This window comes from Squalius cephalus (assembly GCF_949319135.1).
Source record: "Squalius cephalus genome assembly, chromosome: 5".
Classification (NCBI taxonomy): Eukaryota; Metazoa; Chordata; class Actinopteri; order Cypriniformes; family Leuciscidae; genus Squalius; species Squalius cephalus.
The window spans coordinates 25,384,608-25,404,945 of record NC_137126.1 but is presented as its reverse complement, the minus strand read 5'-3'; the positions used below and the strand labels follow the sequence as shown (position 1 = coordinate 25,404,945).

Sequence of the window (20,338 nt, the reverse complement as noted above, 5' to 3'; positions counted from 1 at the left end):
ATATGGAACATGGATCAAAATAAATTTAGGTTACACTTAATTTTAAGGTGTCCTTGTTATAGTAATTATACAATTAAGTACTGAGTAATATTAATTAATATCATCTACTTACTACTAATATGTACTTAGGGTATGTTGCATGTAATTATGCATTAGTTATTACTACAATAAGTACATGTAATATGTGTAACAAGGACATTGTAAAATAAAGTGTTACCAAAATTGACAGTGGTTCAGACATAAACAAGTGGATTACAACAGTTCTGTTTTAAAAGTTTTAAAGGGCAACATACAAGTAAACTAATTCATCGCATAAATATCACCAGTATCATGTCATAAATTTCACAATTTACAACATTTCTCACTTTAAAGGCAAGCTTTCTGCACTACTCATCAGTTAATAGCTTACTCAAGGAATAAGGTACTTTCTTATGCTGGTCCAGGACCAGCTCTAACATAAGAATCCTAGTTTAAGCATTAGAAATAAAACTGATCCTCTGTGATAAACAGAACCTGGTTATGGTAGATTTGCTCTGAGCCCCACCTGCTGGACAACAGCCTGCAACTGTCATCCAGAAAATCAGTAGTTCAGTAACAAAGACAGATGCTTTGAAATTCAGATCCTTTAACATTCATTTCCTTTATAATGGTATATGGCATAACTGATGTGTTCTCACATTTCTGAACAAGATGGCTGAAAAAAACTTCACCAGCCAATTGTGAAATTGAAAATTGTATCAGAATCTTCAAATAATTGTGGTAAACATTTGCTTTCTTTTGTGTTTCATTGATCTTTAAGCCTAATCTTATATCCTATGTAAAAATGTCCAATGATGGAAAATTGTAACACTGACATCTACAAGATGAAATAAAACAAACTTTATGTTCAAGAAGGTTTGTGTTCCCTTTGTAATTAGGCCTACTATTCTTTGCGTCTTAAGATTTTGATGGAGAATATAGCAATGAAGCTTGTTAGAAAACACTTCTAATGTAGCCTGTGTACGACCTTTTTTTTTTTTTTTTTGTAAATGATAAAATACATAAATAGCATAACAGTCCACAACAATAATTGAAAGTCCCATCACTTTTCCCGTTGTTTGAGATTTAGTGAATTGGGCTTAAAGATTTAAAAAAATATTAAAATAAGATATACCTTGTATTGTTTTTGTTGTTTTTATTTTAATGCCTGCTTTGTCTTATTTAAAATCATTTTTAAGTCATCATGAGGCCCCCTTAGAAGTCTGCTGAGGCCCTAAGTGAGTTCATGGACCCCTGGTTGAGAACCACTGGCATAAACTGCAGCTTATGCGCAGCCTTTGCACTTCATTTTGTTTGCCTTGGTTTAAAAATGCTTCTTGGCAAGTAAACAGCACACCGAAATAACGAAATCAATGAAAGTCACATATGTATGAACTTCCTCCCAGGAGAACTTCTTAAAGACACAGCAGCCCAAATAAACGGCCAAAGAGAGCGTGGGAAATGGTCAAAACTAAAACTAAACATCGCTGTTTTGACGGAAAAAAAAAGTTAACATTATACCTAACATTATAAGTGGACATTATAATAACATTGTAAAAAAGAAAAAAAATATTATATGACCCCTTTAACCCAGACTGAGTCACGTGACCCGATATTCTCCGGACTGGCCAGGATGATCGAAGCCAGAAAATGGCGGATTTTGAGGAGTTACGGGTAGGCGAAAGTGCAATGATAGCTGGTTACTTCTTTGCGTTTTTCATATTCTGAATATATTTTGCAGTTACCGTTTTGATATGCTATTTAACCGGTCGGTTTGCTGCCCATGGGTTAGTTTATTTATAGTTAATAGAGAGACGTCACATCAGTCTGTTAGACGGATTGTGTTTAGCTTGTTAGCCACCAACCAGCTAACGTACTCTTTTAGCTCTCGAGCTGCTACACAAACATTGAAGAACAGCCTCAAAATGTCACTGCTTTCATTGCCATCTTTTACTGCATGAAAACGCTTTATTATAATGCCTAACTGAACTTGACGACTGTTCGCTGCAGGTAAAAAGTTTTTTACGTTACAATTTCTCGAATTGTTTTGGTTGGTCTTTTGTTAGCTAGCTTCCGAGCAATTGACAATGTCTACATGTACTCGCAGGTGTAGTTTGATGTATAACCTATATTTGCATGGGTAAATGATGTGTAGACCAGTGTGTCCTAATGTGTGTGTGTATAGATGTAAGCGGACGCACGTTTTACATTAAATTGCGAAGTAGGCTAAACATTTAAAGAGGGACATATTGACAATGTTTGTTTACAAGCCTGAAGAAAAACTTGATTTTTGTCACTGTGACCGTTTCATCACCACATTTTACTCAAGATAATTTGTTTTACTGGCGTTGTACATAAACCATCTTTCTAAAGTTGAATTTAATGCGTTGTACTTCAGCATGAGCACCAACACAATCCTGCAATAACAAATGTAGACCGTGTTGGATACAGGAAAGTTAGACACCTGCTTTTGTGTACTAATTATATTGCCATTATTTGACTGATTCATGTTGTTTTGTAAATTGCTCAGAAACATCCCACATAACTATAAACCCAGCTTTTTTTCAGCAATTCAGTTAATTTCTCTCTGGATCAAAGTGAACATCTGTGTTTTGTCCTTTGTTATGCTCTTGATGTTCATCTAATTGGTCTTGGAATTATTCTCAACATTTTAGATGCATTTCGGTCATTTGTTAAGGATTTTTAAAGAAAAAAGGATTAACACATAAGAACAATCAAGCATGGACCATGTAATGAAGGGTCAGTTGAGATTTTCTTATTTCTCTGGGGTTTCTGGAATGGGTGTATTTGGGTGGGTTGTCACCTCACTTCACACATAATTCTGAAATTAATTAATTAATCTGCTTTCAAAATACACCTTTTGGTTCTTATTAATATATTATTATTATAAATGCAAAACGTGCAAAACTTGTCAGCATGGCACAGATGGTGTTTTTTCTTACTAACCCGTATGCTTTTCCATGTTTGCTATCTCTTGTCTGGATTTGTTTTGCAGAATATGGTATCAAGTTTCCGTGTCTCAGAGCTCCAGGTACTGTTAGGTTTTGCTGGAAGGAATAAGAGCGGTCGCAAGCATGAACTATTGCTGAGGGCTTTGCATCTACTAAGGAGTGGTTGTGGTCCTGCCGTGCAGATCAAAATAAAGGAACTGTATTGTCGGAGATACCCAAGGACTTTTGATGGTCTTCAAGATTTGGCGGCTCTAAAGTCAAGCATTAAATCCTACTTTCACATAGACAGTGGTGCCACCGTTGTGAGCTCAGACCTTCCTCTGCAAACCGGCCATTCAGACCTCCTGCAGCAGCAGCAGGTGAGCTGCGATTCACCTGTTTTACATGAATTAAAGCCCATGATGAATATGCAGCAGCCCACGTCGCTTATGGCTCCCGTCCACCCGGACGTGCAGATGAAGGCCCTACCATTTTACGATGTGCTGGATGTCTTGATCAAACCATCAAGTTTAGGTAATTTTATTCAAAATGACTAGATTGTTCCATGCTTGGTGAAATTAAAAAATAAATGAATAAACTTTTGATTAGAGTGTGGAATACAGCTTTATAGAGATAAATGCACATATTTCATATATTTATAGCCTTAAACTTAAACGAAAAATAGTGTTAGAGTTTGTGTAACAGTGTGATTTAGGTACACTAACATTGAGAAGTTTGAGGTCAAAATGTTTTTTGTTTTTTTAAAGAAATTGTCTTATTCAGCAAGGATGCGTTCAATTGATAAACAATGACAGTAAAGACATTTATGCTGCTACAAAGAATTTCTTATTTTAAATAAAACTTTCTGTTCATCAAAGGATCCTGAAAAATGTATCATGTTTTCCATAGAAATATTAAGCAGCGCAACTGTTTTCAACATTGATAATATTAAGCAATGTGTCTTGGGCAGCAAATCATCATATTAGAATGATTTATGATGGATCATGTGACACTGAAGACTGGAGTAAAGATGCTGAAAATTCAACTTTGTCATCACAGGAATAAATTGCATTTTAAATATATTTAAAAATGTAGAATTTTTTTACAAAATTGCTATTTTACTGTATTTTTGATCAGCATAAAAGACCTCTTCAAAAAACATTGAATAATCTTACCGACCCCTACCTTTTGAACGGTAGTGTATGTGAACTAATTGCTATCGCATCAGCTGGGTTGTGCATGATTTCCTCATTGCCTGTGTCTTAGGTTTAAAACTATACACCGTATGACTTGTGTCTTAAAGGGACCCATGCCGTTCAGAGGTTTCATCATGAGAAGTACTTCATATTTGCATTGACTCCACAACAAGTGAGAGAAGTTTGCATTTCTCGGTAAGAACTAAATGACTTAAATGCGACTTAAATAATGTGACTTGTGTCTTTTACTCCTTTTCTGAAATTTATTGGCTCTTTGTTGTTCTTAACCTTTTGCATAGGGACTTTCTTCCAGGTGGAAGAAGGGACTACATGGTTCAAATTCAGCTGCGGTAAGAACCAACTCAATGTGCTTTTTCTATACTGTCATTTGTATATCAGATTCTGCAGCATATACAAAGATGTTTGTCACCATAATCTCAATTAGGGATGCACAATATTATCGTATGAAAAGTAGAATACTCAAATAACTTGAAGTTTTTTCTGTTAAATAAATAAATACTTCTGGATAAATAAAGCAGTAGGCCTAATTGATGTCATAAATCACAAGCATGAGACTTGTAAAATAAATAATTTTATACACAGTTTAATCTGTAATAAAATTTGATCAAATGGGTGGTGAAAATGACTTGAATCCAAAGAGCTCTAAAATAATTGTAGAATTTTTATTTGAAGCTGAAGAGAGCATTAGCTGAAGTCATGCCACCCGCACTCTAGATAATCTACAAATGTTAAATCTAAAAATGAAATATTTAGGTTACAAATGCGTCTGGGGTGGAAAAACGTAACAGACTTTATTATTGTTTTTTTCAGAGCTTTTAATGTACTCTTATTACAAAAATAACTTTCTCAACATTTATTTATCTTTAACAAGTAACCTTTTGGTAAGGAGCCCTCAGAACTCAAAAACCAGAATTAAAAAGGGAAAAATAATTGTATATCGTATCGGCTATTCACCAAAATCCAATATCGTGCATCCTTAATCTCAATTTTAAACTTTTGATGTTCTGTTTTGATTCTAGGTTTTGTCTAGCAGAGACCAGTTGTCCACAAGAGGACAATTATCCAAACAGCCTGTGCATCAAAGTCAATGGAAAGCTCTTTCCCCTCCCTGTATGTAGACCTGTTTAGTGTGTTTTCCAAAACTAGTTCTTATAATTGTATATAAATTATAGAGATCTTGAGGTATTTTACATGTTTAACTGTTTCTAACTTAGTTTCTAACACAACCATTCAATCAATTCACGATAGACAAAATCAAGTCCTGTCCTACATTTTTTCTTGTTCGAGGAGCTGTTCCACTTTGATATGCATCATATCAGGGAAGAAAAGACTCTCTGAACTTCCATTTCACTAAGAGATATTCAACAAATAAAATATTGAAGTCCACCACCAAAAACAAAAAAATAGAGATTAGCTGATTACTGATGAAATGCCTCATTTGTTATTTGAACAGGAACATTGCTCATAGAAAATTTAAAAGATGACCGTAATACTGTACATCTTATTCAAACAATGTTTTAACGGCTGTTTAAGTGACATGACGTGAAGGCCAAGCATGGTAACCCATACACGGAATTTGTCCTCTGCATATGACCCATCCAAGTTACCGCTCACATATTAGGAGCAGTGAGTAGTGAGCACGCAACACACACTGCAAACATTGAACAGACACACCCAGAGCAGCCATTTTGCTGCGGTGCCCGGGGAGCGATTGGGGAGCGATTGGAGATCAAACCCGCAACCTTCGGGTTACCCATTCGGCCACAACTGCCCCAAAGCAGAGAACATGCGTGCATGTTAAAAACCTCTGTGAAATGCATCTATCTAGATACACTTTAGCCTAATATGAGTTTGTGCTCAAGAAATAGTTATTGCTATCAATGGTGAAAACAGATACACTGCTTAATATTTTTTGAAAACCATGATTTTTTTTTTTTTTTTTCAGGATTCTTTGATTAATAGAAAGTTGTTGTTTTTTAGCATTTATTTGAAGTATAAATCTTTTGTAAGAATAATGTTTTTAGTCATCCTTGCTGAAGAAGTGTTTATTTCTTTTTAAAAAATCTTGCTGAACTCAAACTGTACATTTGTATAATTATATAATATCTGATGTTATCATCACATAGGGATATGCACCACCTCCTAAGAATGGTGTTGAGCAGAAAAGACCCGGCAGACCACTGAACATCACATCGCTGGTCAGGTTGTCATCTGCTGTACCCAATCAGATAGTAGTCACATGGGCACCTGAAATAGGGAAGGTATGTAAAGTGCCAGTACACGTTTCCACAGCACTGCTTCAGCCTATTCTTTATGCTAAGCATTGTATGTACTTCCATCTTGTTTTCTGCAGACATACTCCATGTCTGTTTATTTGGTGCGGCAGCTGACCTCCCCACTATTGCTACAGAGATTAAGAATGAAGGGGATCAGAAACCCTGACCACTCCAGAGCATTAAGTAAGGCAACATTTCCCTCTTTGCGAAAAAAGATACCCATGTAATCTTAATTATTAATAGGGGTGGGAATCTTTAGTCACCTCACGATCCGATCCGATTCTGGGAGTCACGATCCGATTCCAGAACGATTCTTTATCTACTTATTTTAAATATTTAAGTCCACTGCATTCCAAACCACATAAATGATGACTTCGTAGAGCATTTGTAAGGAAAATACCGACAGGGGAGACAGCACGCTTCAAGTGTAACGTAACATCAAATATAGCGCGCGTCTCTCACATCGCATCCTGTGCAATGATGAAGCCTGTGAATGTCCTTGTAATTCGCTTCAACCTTTCCGAACTTTATCAAAGATTATTTTACGGAAAGTTTGATTGGTGTATGTGTGTGAGGAATTGGAAGAAAGCAGATTACGGGTGTTTCTAAAGCAAACTCAGCGTCATCACATATCTGGTTAAAAACTAAGCTCAGAATCGATCCAGAAATTCTCAGAATCGATCCAGAATCGTTGGAGAGAGAATCTATTTTTTTCTCCCACCCCTAATTATTAATATAAATATGATTACACTTGACAAATTTGTGTTCATTGTCTTTCTTTGTCATGAATTCTGTAACAATTAGCTTCTTCATCCTTATATATAATTCATTGACTGAATTATTGAAATAATGTACTAAATCCACCCCTTCTTTACTCTTGTAACAGTTAAAGAAAAACTCACGGCAGACCCTGACAGTGAAATCGCCACAACTAGTTTACGAGTCTCACTCATGTGCCCAGTAAGTTACTGCATCTACAAGATCTTAACTGACTCATGTATGTCATTTTAAACAACAGGTTTAAGTTTTTGTTTGGTGGTCTGATATAGTATGGCAAAAAACAAGAATTTTGTGTGACCAAATAAGTCATCTTTTTATATAGCTTGGCAAGATGCGCCTTACGGTACCCTGTCGAGCTGTCACCTGTTCCCACCTGCAGTGCTTTGATGCTGCTCTATACCTGCAAATGAATGAGAAGAAGCCCACCTGGATCTGTCCCGTCTGTGACAAAAAAGCCACATATGAGAGTCTGATTATAGATGGGTGAGATTACTTTCACTGTAGCTGAGGTGCCATTTTAAACCACAATCCCTGAATATTTTTTGCCTTTATTGAGATAGTTAATATGCATGTAATAAACTGGGCACTCTACTTGTCAGGCTCTTCATGGAAATACTCAATGACTGCACAGATGTTGATGAAATCAAGTTTCAGGAGGATGGGACTTGGTGTCCAATGAGACCAAAGAAGGAGACGTTGAAAGTGTCATCTCCATGTATCCCAAAAATTGATTGTAAGGTTCATTACCGTTTATAAGTGTGTGAGCTTTATCTCTGTGTGCCAGGTTTTAATTGATTGTTAATAGGATTTCCATTTTTGATGCATTTTGAAAGCATTTCATGGCCCCTTAGGTGCTGTCACAGTGAGACAAAGTGCAGTGGTGCCACCTCCAGAAACCAGCAGTACAAAAAAGGCAGACGTAATTGACCTTACGCTAGAGAGCTCGTCTGATGATGATGATGATGATGATGATGAGGATAGCGATCCTCCTCTGAAAAAGCGATGTGTCTACATGTCAAAGGCTGAGGAGATGCACAGCAAAGGGTTTGTGTTCATTCATTTAATACAAATCAGACCAGGCATTTCTGTCTTCCTCTTTTATAAGCCTTGCCCTTTTGTGACCATATTTTGAATGAGCCCTGAACTGTACAAAAAACGCTGAATTGCCCATGGTGATGGTAATACCTAAAAATTAGGGAGTTTTAAAAATGTTGTTTTCTAGACCTGGGCATGTAATGTAAGTTGATAAAATGTGAAAAATGAATGGAATGGAAAGTTATTTTATTATTTATTTTGCACTCTAAAATGTTTATTAGCCAGAAATATTATTATGGTAACACTTTACAATAAGGTCTCATTTGTTAACATTAATGTGTTAACTATTATGAACTAACAATGAGCAATACATTTGTTACAGTATTTATTAATCTTTGTTAATGTTAGTTAATAGAAATCCAGCTGTTCATTGTTTTTTCATGTTAGTTCACAGTGCATTAACTAACATTAACAAATACTAATGTTTCTCTATGAAAATGTTGCTTTGTGTTTATTGGTTTTCATATGATCCTATTTTCATGTGTTAGAGTCTTGACTTATCAGCCTTCAACTGTGCGGGTGCCAAATGTCCAGGCGCTGGACACCTCATACCTGACCTCCTCAATAGCAGACTACTCGGTTCCATTCCACCATTCAACCTTATCCACTATTCCCACAGATATGCAAAGTATGCACTTATCCAGTCTGCCATTCAATCAAACAATTCAATTCATTTATGCTCAAGCTTTTACAGGAATACTAACATGTCATACTACACACATCTTTCCCAAAGGTCTTGATTTATTTTCTCTGATTCAAGGGGACCCCCAGGTATGAGTGAAACATTCTTACAATGAAATATTAAGATTGCATGCATGCATACATATTTATATAGTCTGCACTGCTGTTTACCTCTAGTTTCCTTTATTGTTCTTTCAGCAACATTACAGAGGCCCCATATTTTTAGACAATCTCTCCAGCAGCCTTCAGAGTGCCACCACCAGCGCCAGCCTGGTCTCCTCATCCTCACAGTACGAGACGGCAACCCATAGCAGCAGCTCGAGTCATGAGACGGGTGTGATCACGGGAGGATCTTCAGGCCTGTCAGACATTATCTCTCTAGACTGACTCCTGGTGCATCTTTATTGACCAGTCACCAAAACAACTACACTCAAGTCAGCTGAGTAAAAACAATTTTGACATTTGACTAAGGACCTCAAGAATCTTGTTTCGACAAGGACCCAGAAGGAAATATCTTGAGTGGTTCAGCAACAATACTGTTTTATAATGCAAACCTGAATTAAGCTGTTTTCCCTCGAATTGGGGAAACTATCGGTTGCACAATGACTCTTTCATTAGCTATTTCATTGGAGGAGCAGAGCAAAACAAACTGCATAAATGAGTGGAGTGGACTGGAAAGCTCAGACACTTCCAATAACTGCACTCGTCTCCATTGTGTGTTGCTTCAGCAGTTCTGCAGTTGAAACGAAAGCAGGTTTTCAGCGGCAGCTCACTTTATATGTCTCTACGATTTCAGCAGTACAATTATGTTTTGTCACAAAACTTCAGTTGCAGCAATAAAAACTGTTTGTTGTATATTTCAAAAACCTTTAGTGGTCTGATATCAAGGTAGAATGAGTCAACATCTTTTTTTTTTATTATTTTAATTTGTGGTTATTTGCTCAAGGGCCATCAGATTCCCTGTGGCTGATGCAGTAAACCTATTTTTGATCTGTCATTTTATATGGAAGTTGTTTTTGCTATCTTAACACATCTAACATATTCGCCTCAGAAACTATAACATGATTGTTGATAAAACTAAGGGAGTAATCTGTCTAATTGCATGGTTCTTGGTCATTATAAAACCAGCAACTGCATGAAATGAAAATGAGGCCATTCATTGTTCTTTTAAGATTATGGATACCCAAAGTTTTGATATAATAGGATAAGGATCATGAAATACAAAAATTGTCCTTTTAGAAATTGGTGTTTATTATTAATGGCTTACTTGATAGATACGCAGTTTGAAGTCATCTATATGGGCTGACTTATGATTATGAGCCATACAACAAGCATTCATTTTGACAAAGTCTGAAGGTGTGTGTTTTTTTGTTTTGTTTTTATTATTTTATTTTTATAGAAGTTCCTCCTTGTTACTTGTGTACTATTTTGATTCAAAGATGCCCATATATTTTGATGTAAAAAACAAAACAAAAAAAACAATGATGTGCTGTAAATGTTGATACAGTGCTTTTATTGTCCCTCTTGGTCAGGGCTGAGGTTTTTAATCAACATGGATCTCCATTGATGATGGCAAAGGTGTTGAGAATCTTGAATTCTTTGCACAAATGAGGGTACAGTTTAAGATGATACATGTACATCCTAAGACATGTAAATCAATACACAGTGATTAAAGCATTATTTCATGTTCATCTGGAAAAATATATTTTTCAAGTTTAAATATTATGTCCAGATTGCTGTTGTATTTGCTGTCCTTTATGTATGGACACATCCACACAAGTTTAACTTGCTCAGATTTTATTTTCTGCAAGATTGTGCAGCTTTGAATATTTAAATTAAGCGCTATTGATTTTATTTCAATTAAAGTCTATTTATTTGTGTAAACATTATGCCATACACTTCAGAGTCATTACGTTAACATGGTAAGGTTAATAGCTTCAATCACTATGTAGAATCCACAGATGTTTATAGTTTGTCCAGGAAGTTGTCCAGCGGTGGGATGCCCTCCTTCAGACCTTTGCGTTTACGGGTCTCAGCCACAACTTGGCAAGGTTTGCTGTTTACGTCATAGGGGTCACCTGGCAAAATCTGCCAGTGGTCAAACACACACTGAGGGAAGGCCTGTCCACCAGTGTTAGACCTCAGGTCTGCTGTAAAACCTGTTCAGAAAAAAATGCAAGCGAATTATAGGCACTAAGGTACTGAGGACTTGTTTTAATGTCCACAATGTCATAATTCAGAAATGTATAACATTTGGCACCATTCAAAAATGTTTAACTGCTATAACTAATGTATTTATTGTTGAATATAAAAATTACATCAATGTCCTATTGCTGTCATTTTGAACAAGCTGTCAAGTCTGAAGTGTTAACTCACCAAATGATTCATTTACAGGTAGGTATGCCTTCACCACAAATATAGGTGTCCCAGCCACTTGAGACTCCTCAAACACATGGCCTCTTTTTCTGTTCAGGACACCGTAGATGCCACCAACAACCTGCTCTGGGCACTGGAGGGGAAAAGAAAATACATTAACGGCATCAAGTTTGCACTCTCGTTTTTCTGTTCCAGGAATCCACCATGTATACCTGAATCTCGACCAGGTAAATGGGCTCCATGAGTCTTGGCTGTGCAGTGAGCACAGAGGCATACAGAACTCTTCGGGCTGTGGGAATGATCTGACCGCCACCTCTGTGGATGGCATCAGCGTGAAGAGTGACGTCATGAATGTCAAATCGGACTGCCCGCATGTTCTCTTCACAGAGTGCACCCTGGTAAGGTGACAAAATTGATTCTGTTGAAGTATCTCATTATTATAATGTAAACTGTATGAATGTCCAAGCATGAGTTAACGTGACTCACTTCTTTTGTTGCCCACTGGAAACCAGCCACTACACTGTCCTTTATCTCATTCAGATACTGAACTCCCTTTGTGACATCCACAAGGACGTTGGGCCCTGTGCCATCTGGTCCAAAGCACCAAATCTTACGGGCCTCGCCCACTTCCCACTCATATTTCTCAGCCAGGTAGCGAGCTCTCTGTTTGAGCTCCTGCCGAGAGGTCACGTCACCCTTATCGATGTCCTCGGCCAAGCCATCTGGGAAGGGCCTGGATTTCATGTACAGACGATTGTGCTTGTTGGGAGACTTGGACAAGCAAACTTGGTCTGATTCTTCACTGACTGTTTCACGATATGACACAACTGGGTCTGATTTCTGCAACAGAAAAAAATTGCCTTGAACTATTAGTGGAGAAGAATAGAATAAAACATATCTGTATACTCTTTAGTATTCTCATCCAAGCGCTACCTTCAGAGGGATGCCGGCATGATCTTCCTCAAGATCTTTTAGGCAAATCTCCAGATGAAGCTCTCCAGCACCTGCCACAATGTGCTCACCGGACTCTTCAATGATGCACTAGCAAAAGGTGGAAAACAACTTGTATTTATTATTAGAAAGATTGAATTCTGTTTATACCGTCTTACTACCCCAACAAGATATTCACCTGAACCATGGGATCAGACTTGGCGAGACGTTTGAGACCCTCCACCAACTTTGGCAGATCTGCTGGGTTCTTGGCCTCCACAGCAACTCTCACCACAGGACTAACGCTGAACTTCATAACACGCATGTTGTGAGCATGTTCAAAAGTGCTAATGGTGCCAGTTTTGACCAGGAACTGATCAACCCCAACCAAACCAGCAATGTTCCCGCATGGCACATCTTCAATGGGCTCTACATAGCGACCCATCATTAGGATAGTTCTGGGGAGACCATTGAGTAATGATCATCAAATCAAATCAAGTGAAGATGACTTATACTGTAAATGCAATTGACAGTAGCAAACCTTTGGATTGGCTTTATGTACAAGTCCTCCTTCTTTCCTGGTGTGAAGTTCGGGCCCATGATGCGCACCTTCTGTCCTGTAGAAACAACACCAGAGAAGACACGACCAAAGGCATAGAATCTACCCTTGTCAGTGGTAGGCACCATCTTGGAGATGTACATCATGAGAGGAGCTTTAGGATCGCAGTTCTTCACACCTTGAAAGTCAATGGAGGAATATGTAAAAGTTGTAGAAAAAAAGCACATCTCTCTGAAGTATAGAACACCTCGCAATGTAGTGACTCACCCATAGCTGCCTCGTCATCTCCAGGACCCTCGTAAAGCAGTTCACAGCGGTACTTTTGGGCAGTGACAGGAGAAGGAAGATGGATGGTAATCATCTGGAGCAAAGCATCACCTGCAGGCAACCAGCGGCGCATCACAGCCTGGAAGCATTCGAAAAAACACGCGTCAACAACAATACGAGTTTAATTAGGGTGCAGGTTATTAAAAGTCATTATTTTGAGTTGTACCTTAAGTAGAGGTTTCCCTTCTTTTTCTTTGTCATCTGCATCAAGCTTTACTTCAAGTTTCTCAATCAGTTTCTGGGTCTCTTCTTTGTTGAAATTCATAATGGCATCAAATACCTGTGGAAAGAGTTCAAATGAGAGAGTAATTGCAAATGAGTGGTAGAAGCAGGAGACGAGTGGCAAGAAGAACTGATTCAAACAAACCTTAAAGATGGGATCCAAGACAAGTTGGCAGAAAGTACGTGGAAGCTTCTTGCCATCTGCATTGGTTGATGATTTGCTAAATTTTCCACAAGCGGGATCAAAGTACCTGAAAAGGATGGCTTTGAATTAAAGAGATTTCATATATACACATAATTTACACTGGAAATTCCATGGGTAATTTGTACTTGTGTCCTTGTGATCAAATGTCTTCTTTATAACACAAGACACTTACTTATCTCCCCATAGCTTTTTCATCATCTCCTCCACTTTCTTAGCTCGTTCTGCTGGAGAGAGGTCTGTTTTTTTCTTATCTCCTTTGGCAGCAAACTTGGCCACGTACATTTCAGCAAACTGCTTCAGAGTAAAAGCCCAGCCATGGAGACCTGACCCAAATCCCACAGTCCCAACCACAGGATCCACCTAAGGTACCGCAGAAACCACGTCAAGTCACCTTCATTTATGTAGCACTTTTAGCAATATAGATTGTTTCAAAGCAGCTTTACAGTGATAATAGGAAATTAAAGTAGCAGAGATTGTTTTGGCTTTACAGCAGCTTTTGTTATTAAGTTATTGTCCAGCTAAAGTTAGTTTTGATTGATTCACTTCTGTTGCAAATATCATTAGTTATTAACTTAGGGGCCGCTAACACAACACCGCTAGAAAACCCTTAAAGGACAAGTTCGGTATTTTACACTTAAAGCCCTGTTTTCAGATCGTTTCTGATGAAATAGAATGGTTAAGATTGAAATTTGGACACATGCTGCTGTCCCGAGAATTTTAAGTTTCTTTCGCTTTCCCCCCCACCTACAGAATGGCTGCATAGGTGCACTGGAACAATATTTCTTAAAACGCATTAAATTTTCGTTTACAAAGACGTGAAACTCACCGAGTGGTCAGGGGTGTTCACTGATATGCTCACACAAAAATCGCTGCAAAAGATGCTTTCCAACAGGTTTTATCGTAGTTTTTGTCCAACTCCATTGGCTTGTATTGGATGTCCATTGACTTGTATTGGATGTGCTGTGAGGTACGGTATTAGTCCGCCACCAACTGGGCTGGAGTGTCTATTATTCAAGCTCTCAACGGAAGAATGTACGGGTGTGAGGCGTTTGGAAAAATAGGTCCACAGTTTTACAACGAATGGTAAAACACCTGTTGGAAAGCATCTTTTGCAGCGATTTTTGTGTGAGCATATCAGTGAACACCCCTGACCACTCGGTGAATTTCACGTCTTTGTAAAGGAAAGTTTCATGCGTTTTATGAAGGATTGTTCCAGTGCACCTATGCAGCCATTGTGGAGGTGGGGGGGGTGCTACCACAGAAACCGAAAATTCTCGGGCCAGCAGCATGTGTCCAAATTTCAATCTTAACCGTTCTATTTCATCAGAAACGATCTGAAAACAGGGCTTTAAGTGTAAAATACCGAACTTGTCCTTTAACGCGCTCCGGCCCGCTCACTGGCACAACAACAGTGCCAGGTGGCTCGAGAATGCAAACCTTGAAATAGGTTGCAAGGTGCAAGCCTTGAAAAAAATTTTGGGAAAAAAAGTTACCTCTGCGCAAACTTCAAAAAACGCGAACCTGTGAGAACTCTGACGGTGTGCACATGCGTATTACGTGTTTAGTCTATAGGTATACGCGTTTGAGTATACAGTATATGTGCACAGTAGGAAACACTAAATAAAAGCAAATATTCTCCTCAAAGTTGACTTTTCAGTCTAAACTGTTACCATAATGTTTCCCATTGGTCCACTCTCTCCTTCACCATAGGTTGAGATGATGACATTAACGTTCTCCACAATCCGCTGGAAGGTTAGGAAAAGATCATTGGGTTCCAGCTGCAACTCAAGGAGGGCACGGTCCATCTTGTTCATCATCAACACAGGCTTGATGCGCTCTGCTATGGCTTGTCTCAAGACCGTCTCAGTCTGCACACACACACCTGTGGAACAAGTCAGCTTTCACCTTTTTTTTAAATCACTTTCTGGTCCGGCACAGAAATCGTGTCCCTTAAGGTTTCATGATGAAACTATTTGTATGGTTTAACAAATATTGTTAAATGTTCTTGTTACATTAAAGGTGCTCTAAGCGATGTTGGGTGACGTCACTTCTTGTTGACAACAAAACAAATCAAAACGGAGGCTAGCTCAACCCTCCCTCCTCCTCATCCCGTCCCCTCCCCCTCCCTTCCGTGCTTTTCCAATGCAAATTCGGGACTTTGTACGTTCCTTCTCCTTTTCCCTCTTCTTTGCTATTTGTTCATCGGAAACGTCGTCTCATTGGTCGTGTGTCGGCCATATCAAAGTTCAATAGAATATAATTGTAATGTTAGTCGTTGTCTAGGACATCTCTCCTCTAGCTATCTTCCCTCTTCATGCTTCTCTCTCCTCCACTCCCAACACCCCCCTTCATGTGCATGCGCACTAACCCCCCAACCCCCACCCCCACCCCCACCCCCACCCCCAAATCATTCTTGTCGGTTATTGGCTGGAACACTGTTTGTTATGTTTCCTGGTCCAGGCTGGGCCAGTTTGTTTTTGTTGCCGTTTGTGGAGCCTGGGCTGTCTGCAGAGACCACGTTTTTTTACAGTGTGTTCAGGGGAAAGGCAGCTAGCGGATAGTGAGGAGATGTTTGCTGTATGTGACAAAAAATGTTTCAGCCTAAAAAACGTGTGACATCGCTTAGAGCACCTTTAAGGGAATTGCCTCTAAAATCACCTGATGCATGTCTGTGAAAGTATACTGCCTTAATTATAGAACAGAAGTGTGAATTTGATATCCTAGAATGATTTTGCCTTACCTGATACACAGTCTACCACTACAAGGGCACCATCTGTAACTCTGAGAGCTGCTGTCACCTCAGACGAAAAGTCAACATGTCCTGGTGAGTCTATCAGGTTGATGAGGAAGCCAGAACCATCCTTACACTGCTTGATGAAAGCTGAGTCATACTCGCTCAGCTCATAATACAGAGAGATAGCCCTGTAAACAGTGAAACATACATGTAAAGGGTTTCAGTGATTGTGAAAAGTCATTTTGGTGTTTCGTTTGACGATTTTGTTTGAATAGAATAAGAGACACAGCTTTATAAAGACTTTTACATTGTTACAAAAAACTTCCTATTCATCAAAAATCCTGAAAAAAAGGCTATATATCACTGTTTCCACAAAAAACTAAGCAGCACAACTGTTTTCAACACTGATAATAATACATGTCTTTTTAACAGCAAATCATCATATTAGAATGATTTCTAAAGGATCATGTGACACTGAAGACTGGAGTAATGATGCTGAAAATGCAGCTTTGCCATCACAGGAATACAATACATTTTAAAATATATTTAAATAGAAAACAGTTATTTTTAAGTGTAATAATATTTCATAATATTTTTGAACAAATAAATGCAGACCTGTTTTAAAACATTTAAAAATCGTACCAAGTCTAAATTTTGAATGGTGGTGCATTTTCAATAAAAGTACCTTTTTTACTGGTCGAAAATGGTGGGAAAGTTCAATAGATGGTGAAAAAAATCTCATCCATATAATATTCAAATTCATCCAACTGACAAATACTTTCTGTAGAATAGCTCTTGTGACATCAATATGATTAATAATAAAATAGTGACTTTTTAAATAGGAATACCTACGTTGACTTTATGGTGATACATCTCTCTTGTTCATCTTTTCTGGTGTCAGTAAATCTGGTCTCCCCTGCACGCGCATTAGCAATAATACCAGCTTTGCACACCAAGGAATCAGTGAGAGTAGATTTGCCATGGTCCACATGGGCGATCACAGACATGTTCCTGATGTTGGACTTTTTGTCCATAATCCCCCGAATCTGGTCTACTGTAAAGTTCACCTGAGGAACAGAGACAAGTTTGTCAAGTGTTGATTGTTGAGTAAATATAAGTGTTTGTGGGTGAGGGACAATATGTGATGTCAAAACAAATGAATGCCTCTGGCTCACTAGAGGATGAGAATCTACAAAAAGGAACTGTGACAGTGTAGCTCATGCATTTAATTTATCAATAAAGGCTAAATAAATGTTTGTTTGTTTAGATTAAATTTACAGTAAAAAAAAGTTCCAAAGTTGCATATTTGGAACTGCATATGCCATTGAATTATGGGTCAGTGACATGACATGCATATTTTTGTGTCTAAGTGCATTATTTCCTTTCAAAATAAGTTAGTAAATCCATGACATATACCACTTTATTGTATAAAACATATTTAGTTTGAATTCATTTGTAGTACATTTAAATAAGATATATTATTTTGTTTTATCTTTAACCCCCAAAAATGTCAGGTGGGGCAACCGTCCGAACAAATGAACAGACTACGAAAACTTTAAAATGATGTCTTAATAAGAAAAAAGAAAAATACTATGGCATCATTTTAGGTTTACCATTAGGTTTACCTTTCATATAAATATATTTTTTTAAATATCAGTAGTTTTAAAGCTGTTGAGATAAAGAGACTAACATTCATAACAATGCGATGTAAAATACAATGAATTAAAACAATATTACAATTAAACAAATTTCTAATGTGATGATGTGATATTTGATTTTGAGAATATCACTGTCGCCATAAATTGAGCCAATTCATACTTATAAAGCCTAAGCTAATATAGCCCGTTCTAATATAGACCTATTTTAAATGCCTATTTTTACCTGTATATGGTAAAGTGAATTGAAATGTCTAATATTTACTAGCTTTTACTATGTATCATGCTTTCAACCTTAATTAAGGCCTATAATAACAGTAATTATTGATTTCAATAACGCTTTTTAAATGTATCATAGTTCACAAGAGTGCAGTGAAGCACCGCATGCACCATGAGTGCGCAGTTTCTGGGTGTCCTCTGACTGTTGTGCTGCTGCTGTCTCCGAAGCACAAGAGCTGCCCAGCGATACACTCAGCCTATGTTTTCCAGCCAAAGTTGCGAATTTAACTTATGCGCAAAATTGAAATATCGTATACATATTTGCGAATACAGCACCGTTTCCAACCAGTGAGTCGAAGAGAACAAAATCGTCACTTCCTGATAAACTGTCTGGCTCTAAATACAAGTGGGAGAAGTTAGCCACTGTATAAGTTACTTGCGTCTCAGAGCGCGCAGACCAAAACCAATAAACGTGGTTCAATAAATCTTGCTTTCGGGGGTGGATGTTGCTGTTTGGGAACGCAGTCATGTAAGAGATTTCTTCTCGAAGGTAATTAGGCCTATACCGAACCATTTTAACGGCAGACAGACTTGCTCAGGCATTTCACAACAACCAAAACACCATTTCAGATGCTGAGCAAAAAGACCGTTCCGCTGGTTAGTCCAGTTATGTCGTAGCATCGCGCAAAGTCACATGTCTTTTCTGATGCGCATCGAGGAATTTATTCGGTAAATGTGTTTCCATTGTAGTTTATGCGCATGATTTCTTAACGGATAAAAAATGCATCCGACTCATGCGAGCGCATAAGTTTTTTTTATGCACATTTTAAGAATTTATGCGCATCTTGGCGTCTCCATTCAGCAGTTTTTGATGCTATAGGATATCCCAAAATGCTCATTAAAAATGGGTGGATGGAAACATAGCAAGCTGTTTAGCTTGATAAGAATGTTGGGTTGTTTCCCCCCTCAAAAACAACAACATAGCGACCTCGTCACTATAATAACACTATTTCCACCTAGCAGCCCTCCACAGGCACGGCTCGCTCGGTCTCTGCGCGTGAAACTTTAATACGCGCATTGAAAAGAACAGTGGGGGCGTGAACGCGCTATTTATATCACGGTAACGTTATTCCAGTGCGCGCGCGTGCACTGTGCTGGGCCATATCCCCAAAATACGAGGCTTACTTTTACTTAAAAACAAAGATCCGCATGCGGTTGTGCTTTACAATTATGCCTAGTATAACTGTTACATGACGAACTTTATGATCTCCCGTCGAATACAAAGATGTATATTTCAATGCGTCATTCTCTTCCCTGACTATTTTAAAATAAAGACAAATTAAATGTTGCGCGTGTAACTCATGGTCAAGGTTGCTATAAACGCGAGAATCTTCTTAGCAGGTTGTCATTACGTCATTGACATCAGAATTAAAAAAAACTGCATAGCCTAAATGACTGAATAAATGCGTCCTAAATGTACACAAATGTTTTAATATAGAGCTGTAGTCATATTTTATGATGCCCTGGTGAATGACGGGGTGAAATATCATACCATTTTTGCGAATGGCTCCCAAATCTAGGACGGCCTCTCGCTGCGATCGCTGCTCCTCTCCGCTTGACGACCTGGGGGAAAGAGAGCTGATGTGACGTAGAATCTCAGTTTATGCTGCGACACATAAGGTGTGCTCGACTTCGGCTGCGGAGGGATGTAACCGATCGGCGAGAGCTGCCGCTTGCAGTCGGACTCGGGGAGGAGCTGAAAACGGAGTGGGACACTTTTTGCTTCCCGTAGTGACGCTCGTGCGGTGTCAGCTGAATTAAATGCAACATTTGTCAAATACACAGACATTTCAGAGACGTTTTCGTCAAATACTTTATGTACTGCTTAATACAGCGTCTGTTTGTACAAGATTAAAGTTCAACATAAGCCTATATTATAGTATATGTTTTTTTTTTTTGATAAGCATGACACAATATAACATTGCGACTATATGAAAAGAGCATTAACTGTTATTAAAATACAGATTTGTGAGAATTAGTGTGGAACTGAAGGTGTCAGAATGAACACAAAACACACGTGATCGCTGTCATCG

General features: G+C 38.3%; 2 protein-coding genes across 5 annotated transcripts; one reads left to right on the top strand and one right to left on the bottom strand.

Moving 5' to 3' along the window:
* Positions 1 to 1,629: 1,629 nt before the first annotated feature.
* On the top strand, positions 1,630 to 11,125 carry pias2 (protein inhibitor of activated STAT, 2). Of its 4 annotated transcripts, none has more exons than XM_079871104.1 (15): positions 1,630 to 1,692; positions 2,694 to 2,778; positions 3,035 to 3,503; positions 4,273 to 4,360; positions 4,465 to 4,515; positions 5,206 to 5,296; positions 6,313 to 6,447; positions 6,540 to 6,645; positions 7,349 to 7,422; positions 7,565 to 7,725; positions 7,842 to 7,975; positions 8,094 to 8,286; positions 8,826 to 8,965; positions 9,071 to 9,108; positions 9,217 to 11,125. In XM_079871104.1, the coding sequence occupies exons 3-15, from the start codon at positions 3,038 to 3,040 to the stop codon at positions 9,403 to 9,405; spliced, it is 1,866 nt and encodes a 621-aa protein (XP_079727230.1). In that variant the 5' UTR covers positions 1,630 to 1,692; positions 2,694 to 2,778; positions 3,035 to 3,037; the 3' UTR covers positions 9,406 to 11,125. The 4 variants fall into 4 exon arrangements, with proteins under 4 accessions (XP_079727230.1, XP_079727228.1, XP_079727229.1 ...); XM_079871102.1 differs by having other exon boundaries at positions 1,640 to 2,028; XM_079871103.1 differs by lacking the exon at positions 2,694 to 2,778 and having other exon boundaries at positions 1,640 to 2,028.
* On the bottom strand, positions 10,515 to 20,134 carry eef2l2 (eukaryotic translation elongation factor 2, like 2). Its single transcript, XM_079871100.1, has 15 exons — positions 19,798 to 20,134; positions 17,224 to 17,438; positions 16,378 to 16,559; positions 15,308 to 15,519; positions 13,810 to 13,997; positions 13,578 to 13,683; positions 13,377 to 13,490; positions 13,151 to 13,289; positions 12,866 to 13,061; positions 12,524 to 12,782; positions 12,328 to 12,435; positions 11,881 to 12,234; positions 11,607 to 11,789; positions 11,395 to 11,527; positions 10,515 to 11,177 (listed from the first exon to the last, which is right to left on the bottom strand). Exons 1-15 carry the CDS (start codon positions 19,798 to 19,800, stop codon positions 10,984 to 10,986), a joined length of 2,586 nt encoding a protein of 861 aa, XP_079727226.1. The 5' UTR covers positions 19,801 to 20,134; the 3' UTR covers positions 10,515 to 10,983.
* Between the last annotated feature and the right edge of the window lie 204 nt (positions 20,135 to 20,338).

Bases quoted from the DNA above. Each gene is read 5' to 3' on its own strand.
- pias2 (XM_079871101.1), top strand. From the start codon at position 1,669: ATGGCGGATTTTGAGGAGTTACGG. The intron at 8,287-8,825 runs GTTTGTGTTCAT...TTCATGTGTTAG, and splicing joins GAGGAGATGCACAGCAAAGG to AGTCTTGACTTATCAGCCTT. The intron at 9,109-9,216 runs GTATGAGTGAAA...TTGTTCTTTCAG, and splicing joins TGATTCAAGGGGACCCCCAG to CAACATTACAGAGGCCCCAT.
- eef2l2 (XM_079871100.1), bottom strand. The intron at 13,684-13,809 runs GTAAGTGTCTTG...CATCCTTTTCAG, and splicing joins AAAAAGCTATGGGGAGATAA to GTACTTTGATCCCGCTTGTG. The intron at 11,790-11,880 runs GTGAGTCACGTT...TCACCTTACCAG, and splicing joins TCCAGTGGGCAACAAAAGAA to GGTGCACTCTGTGAAGAGAA.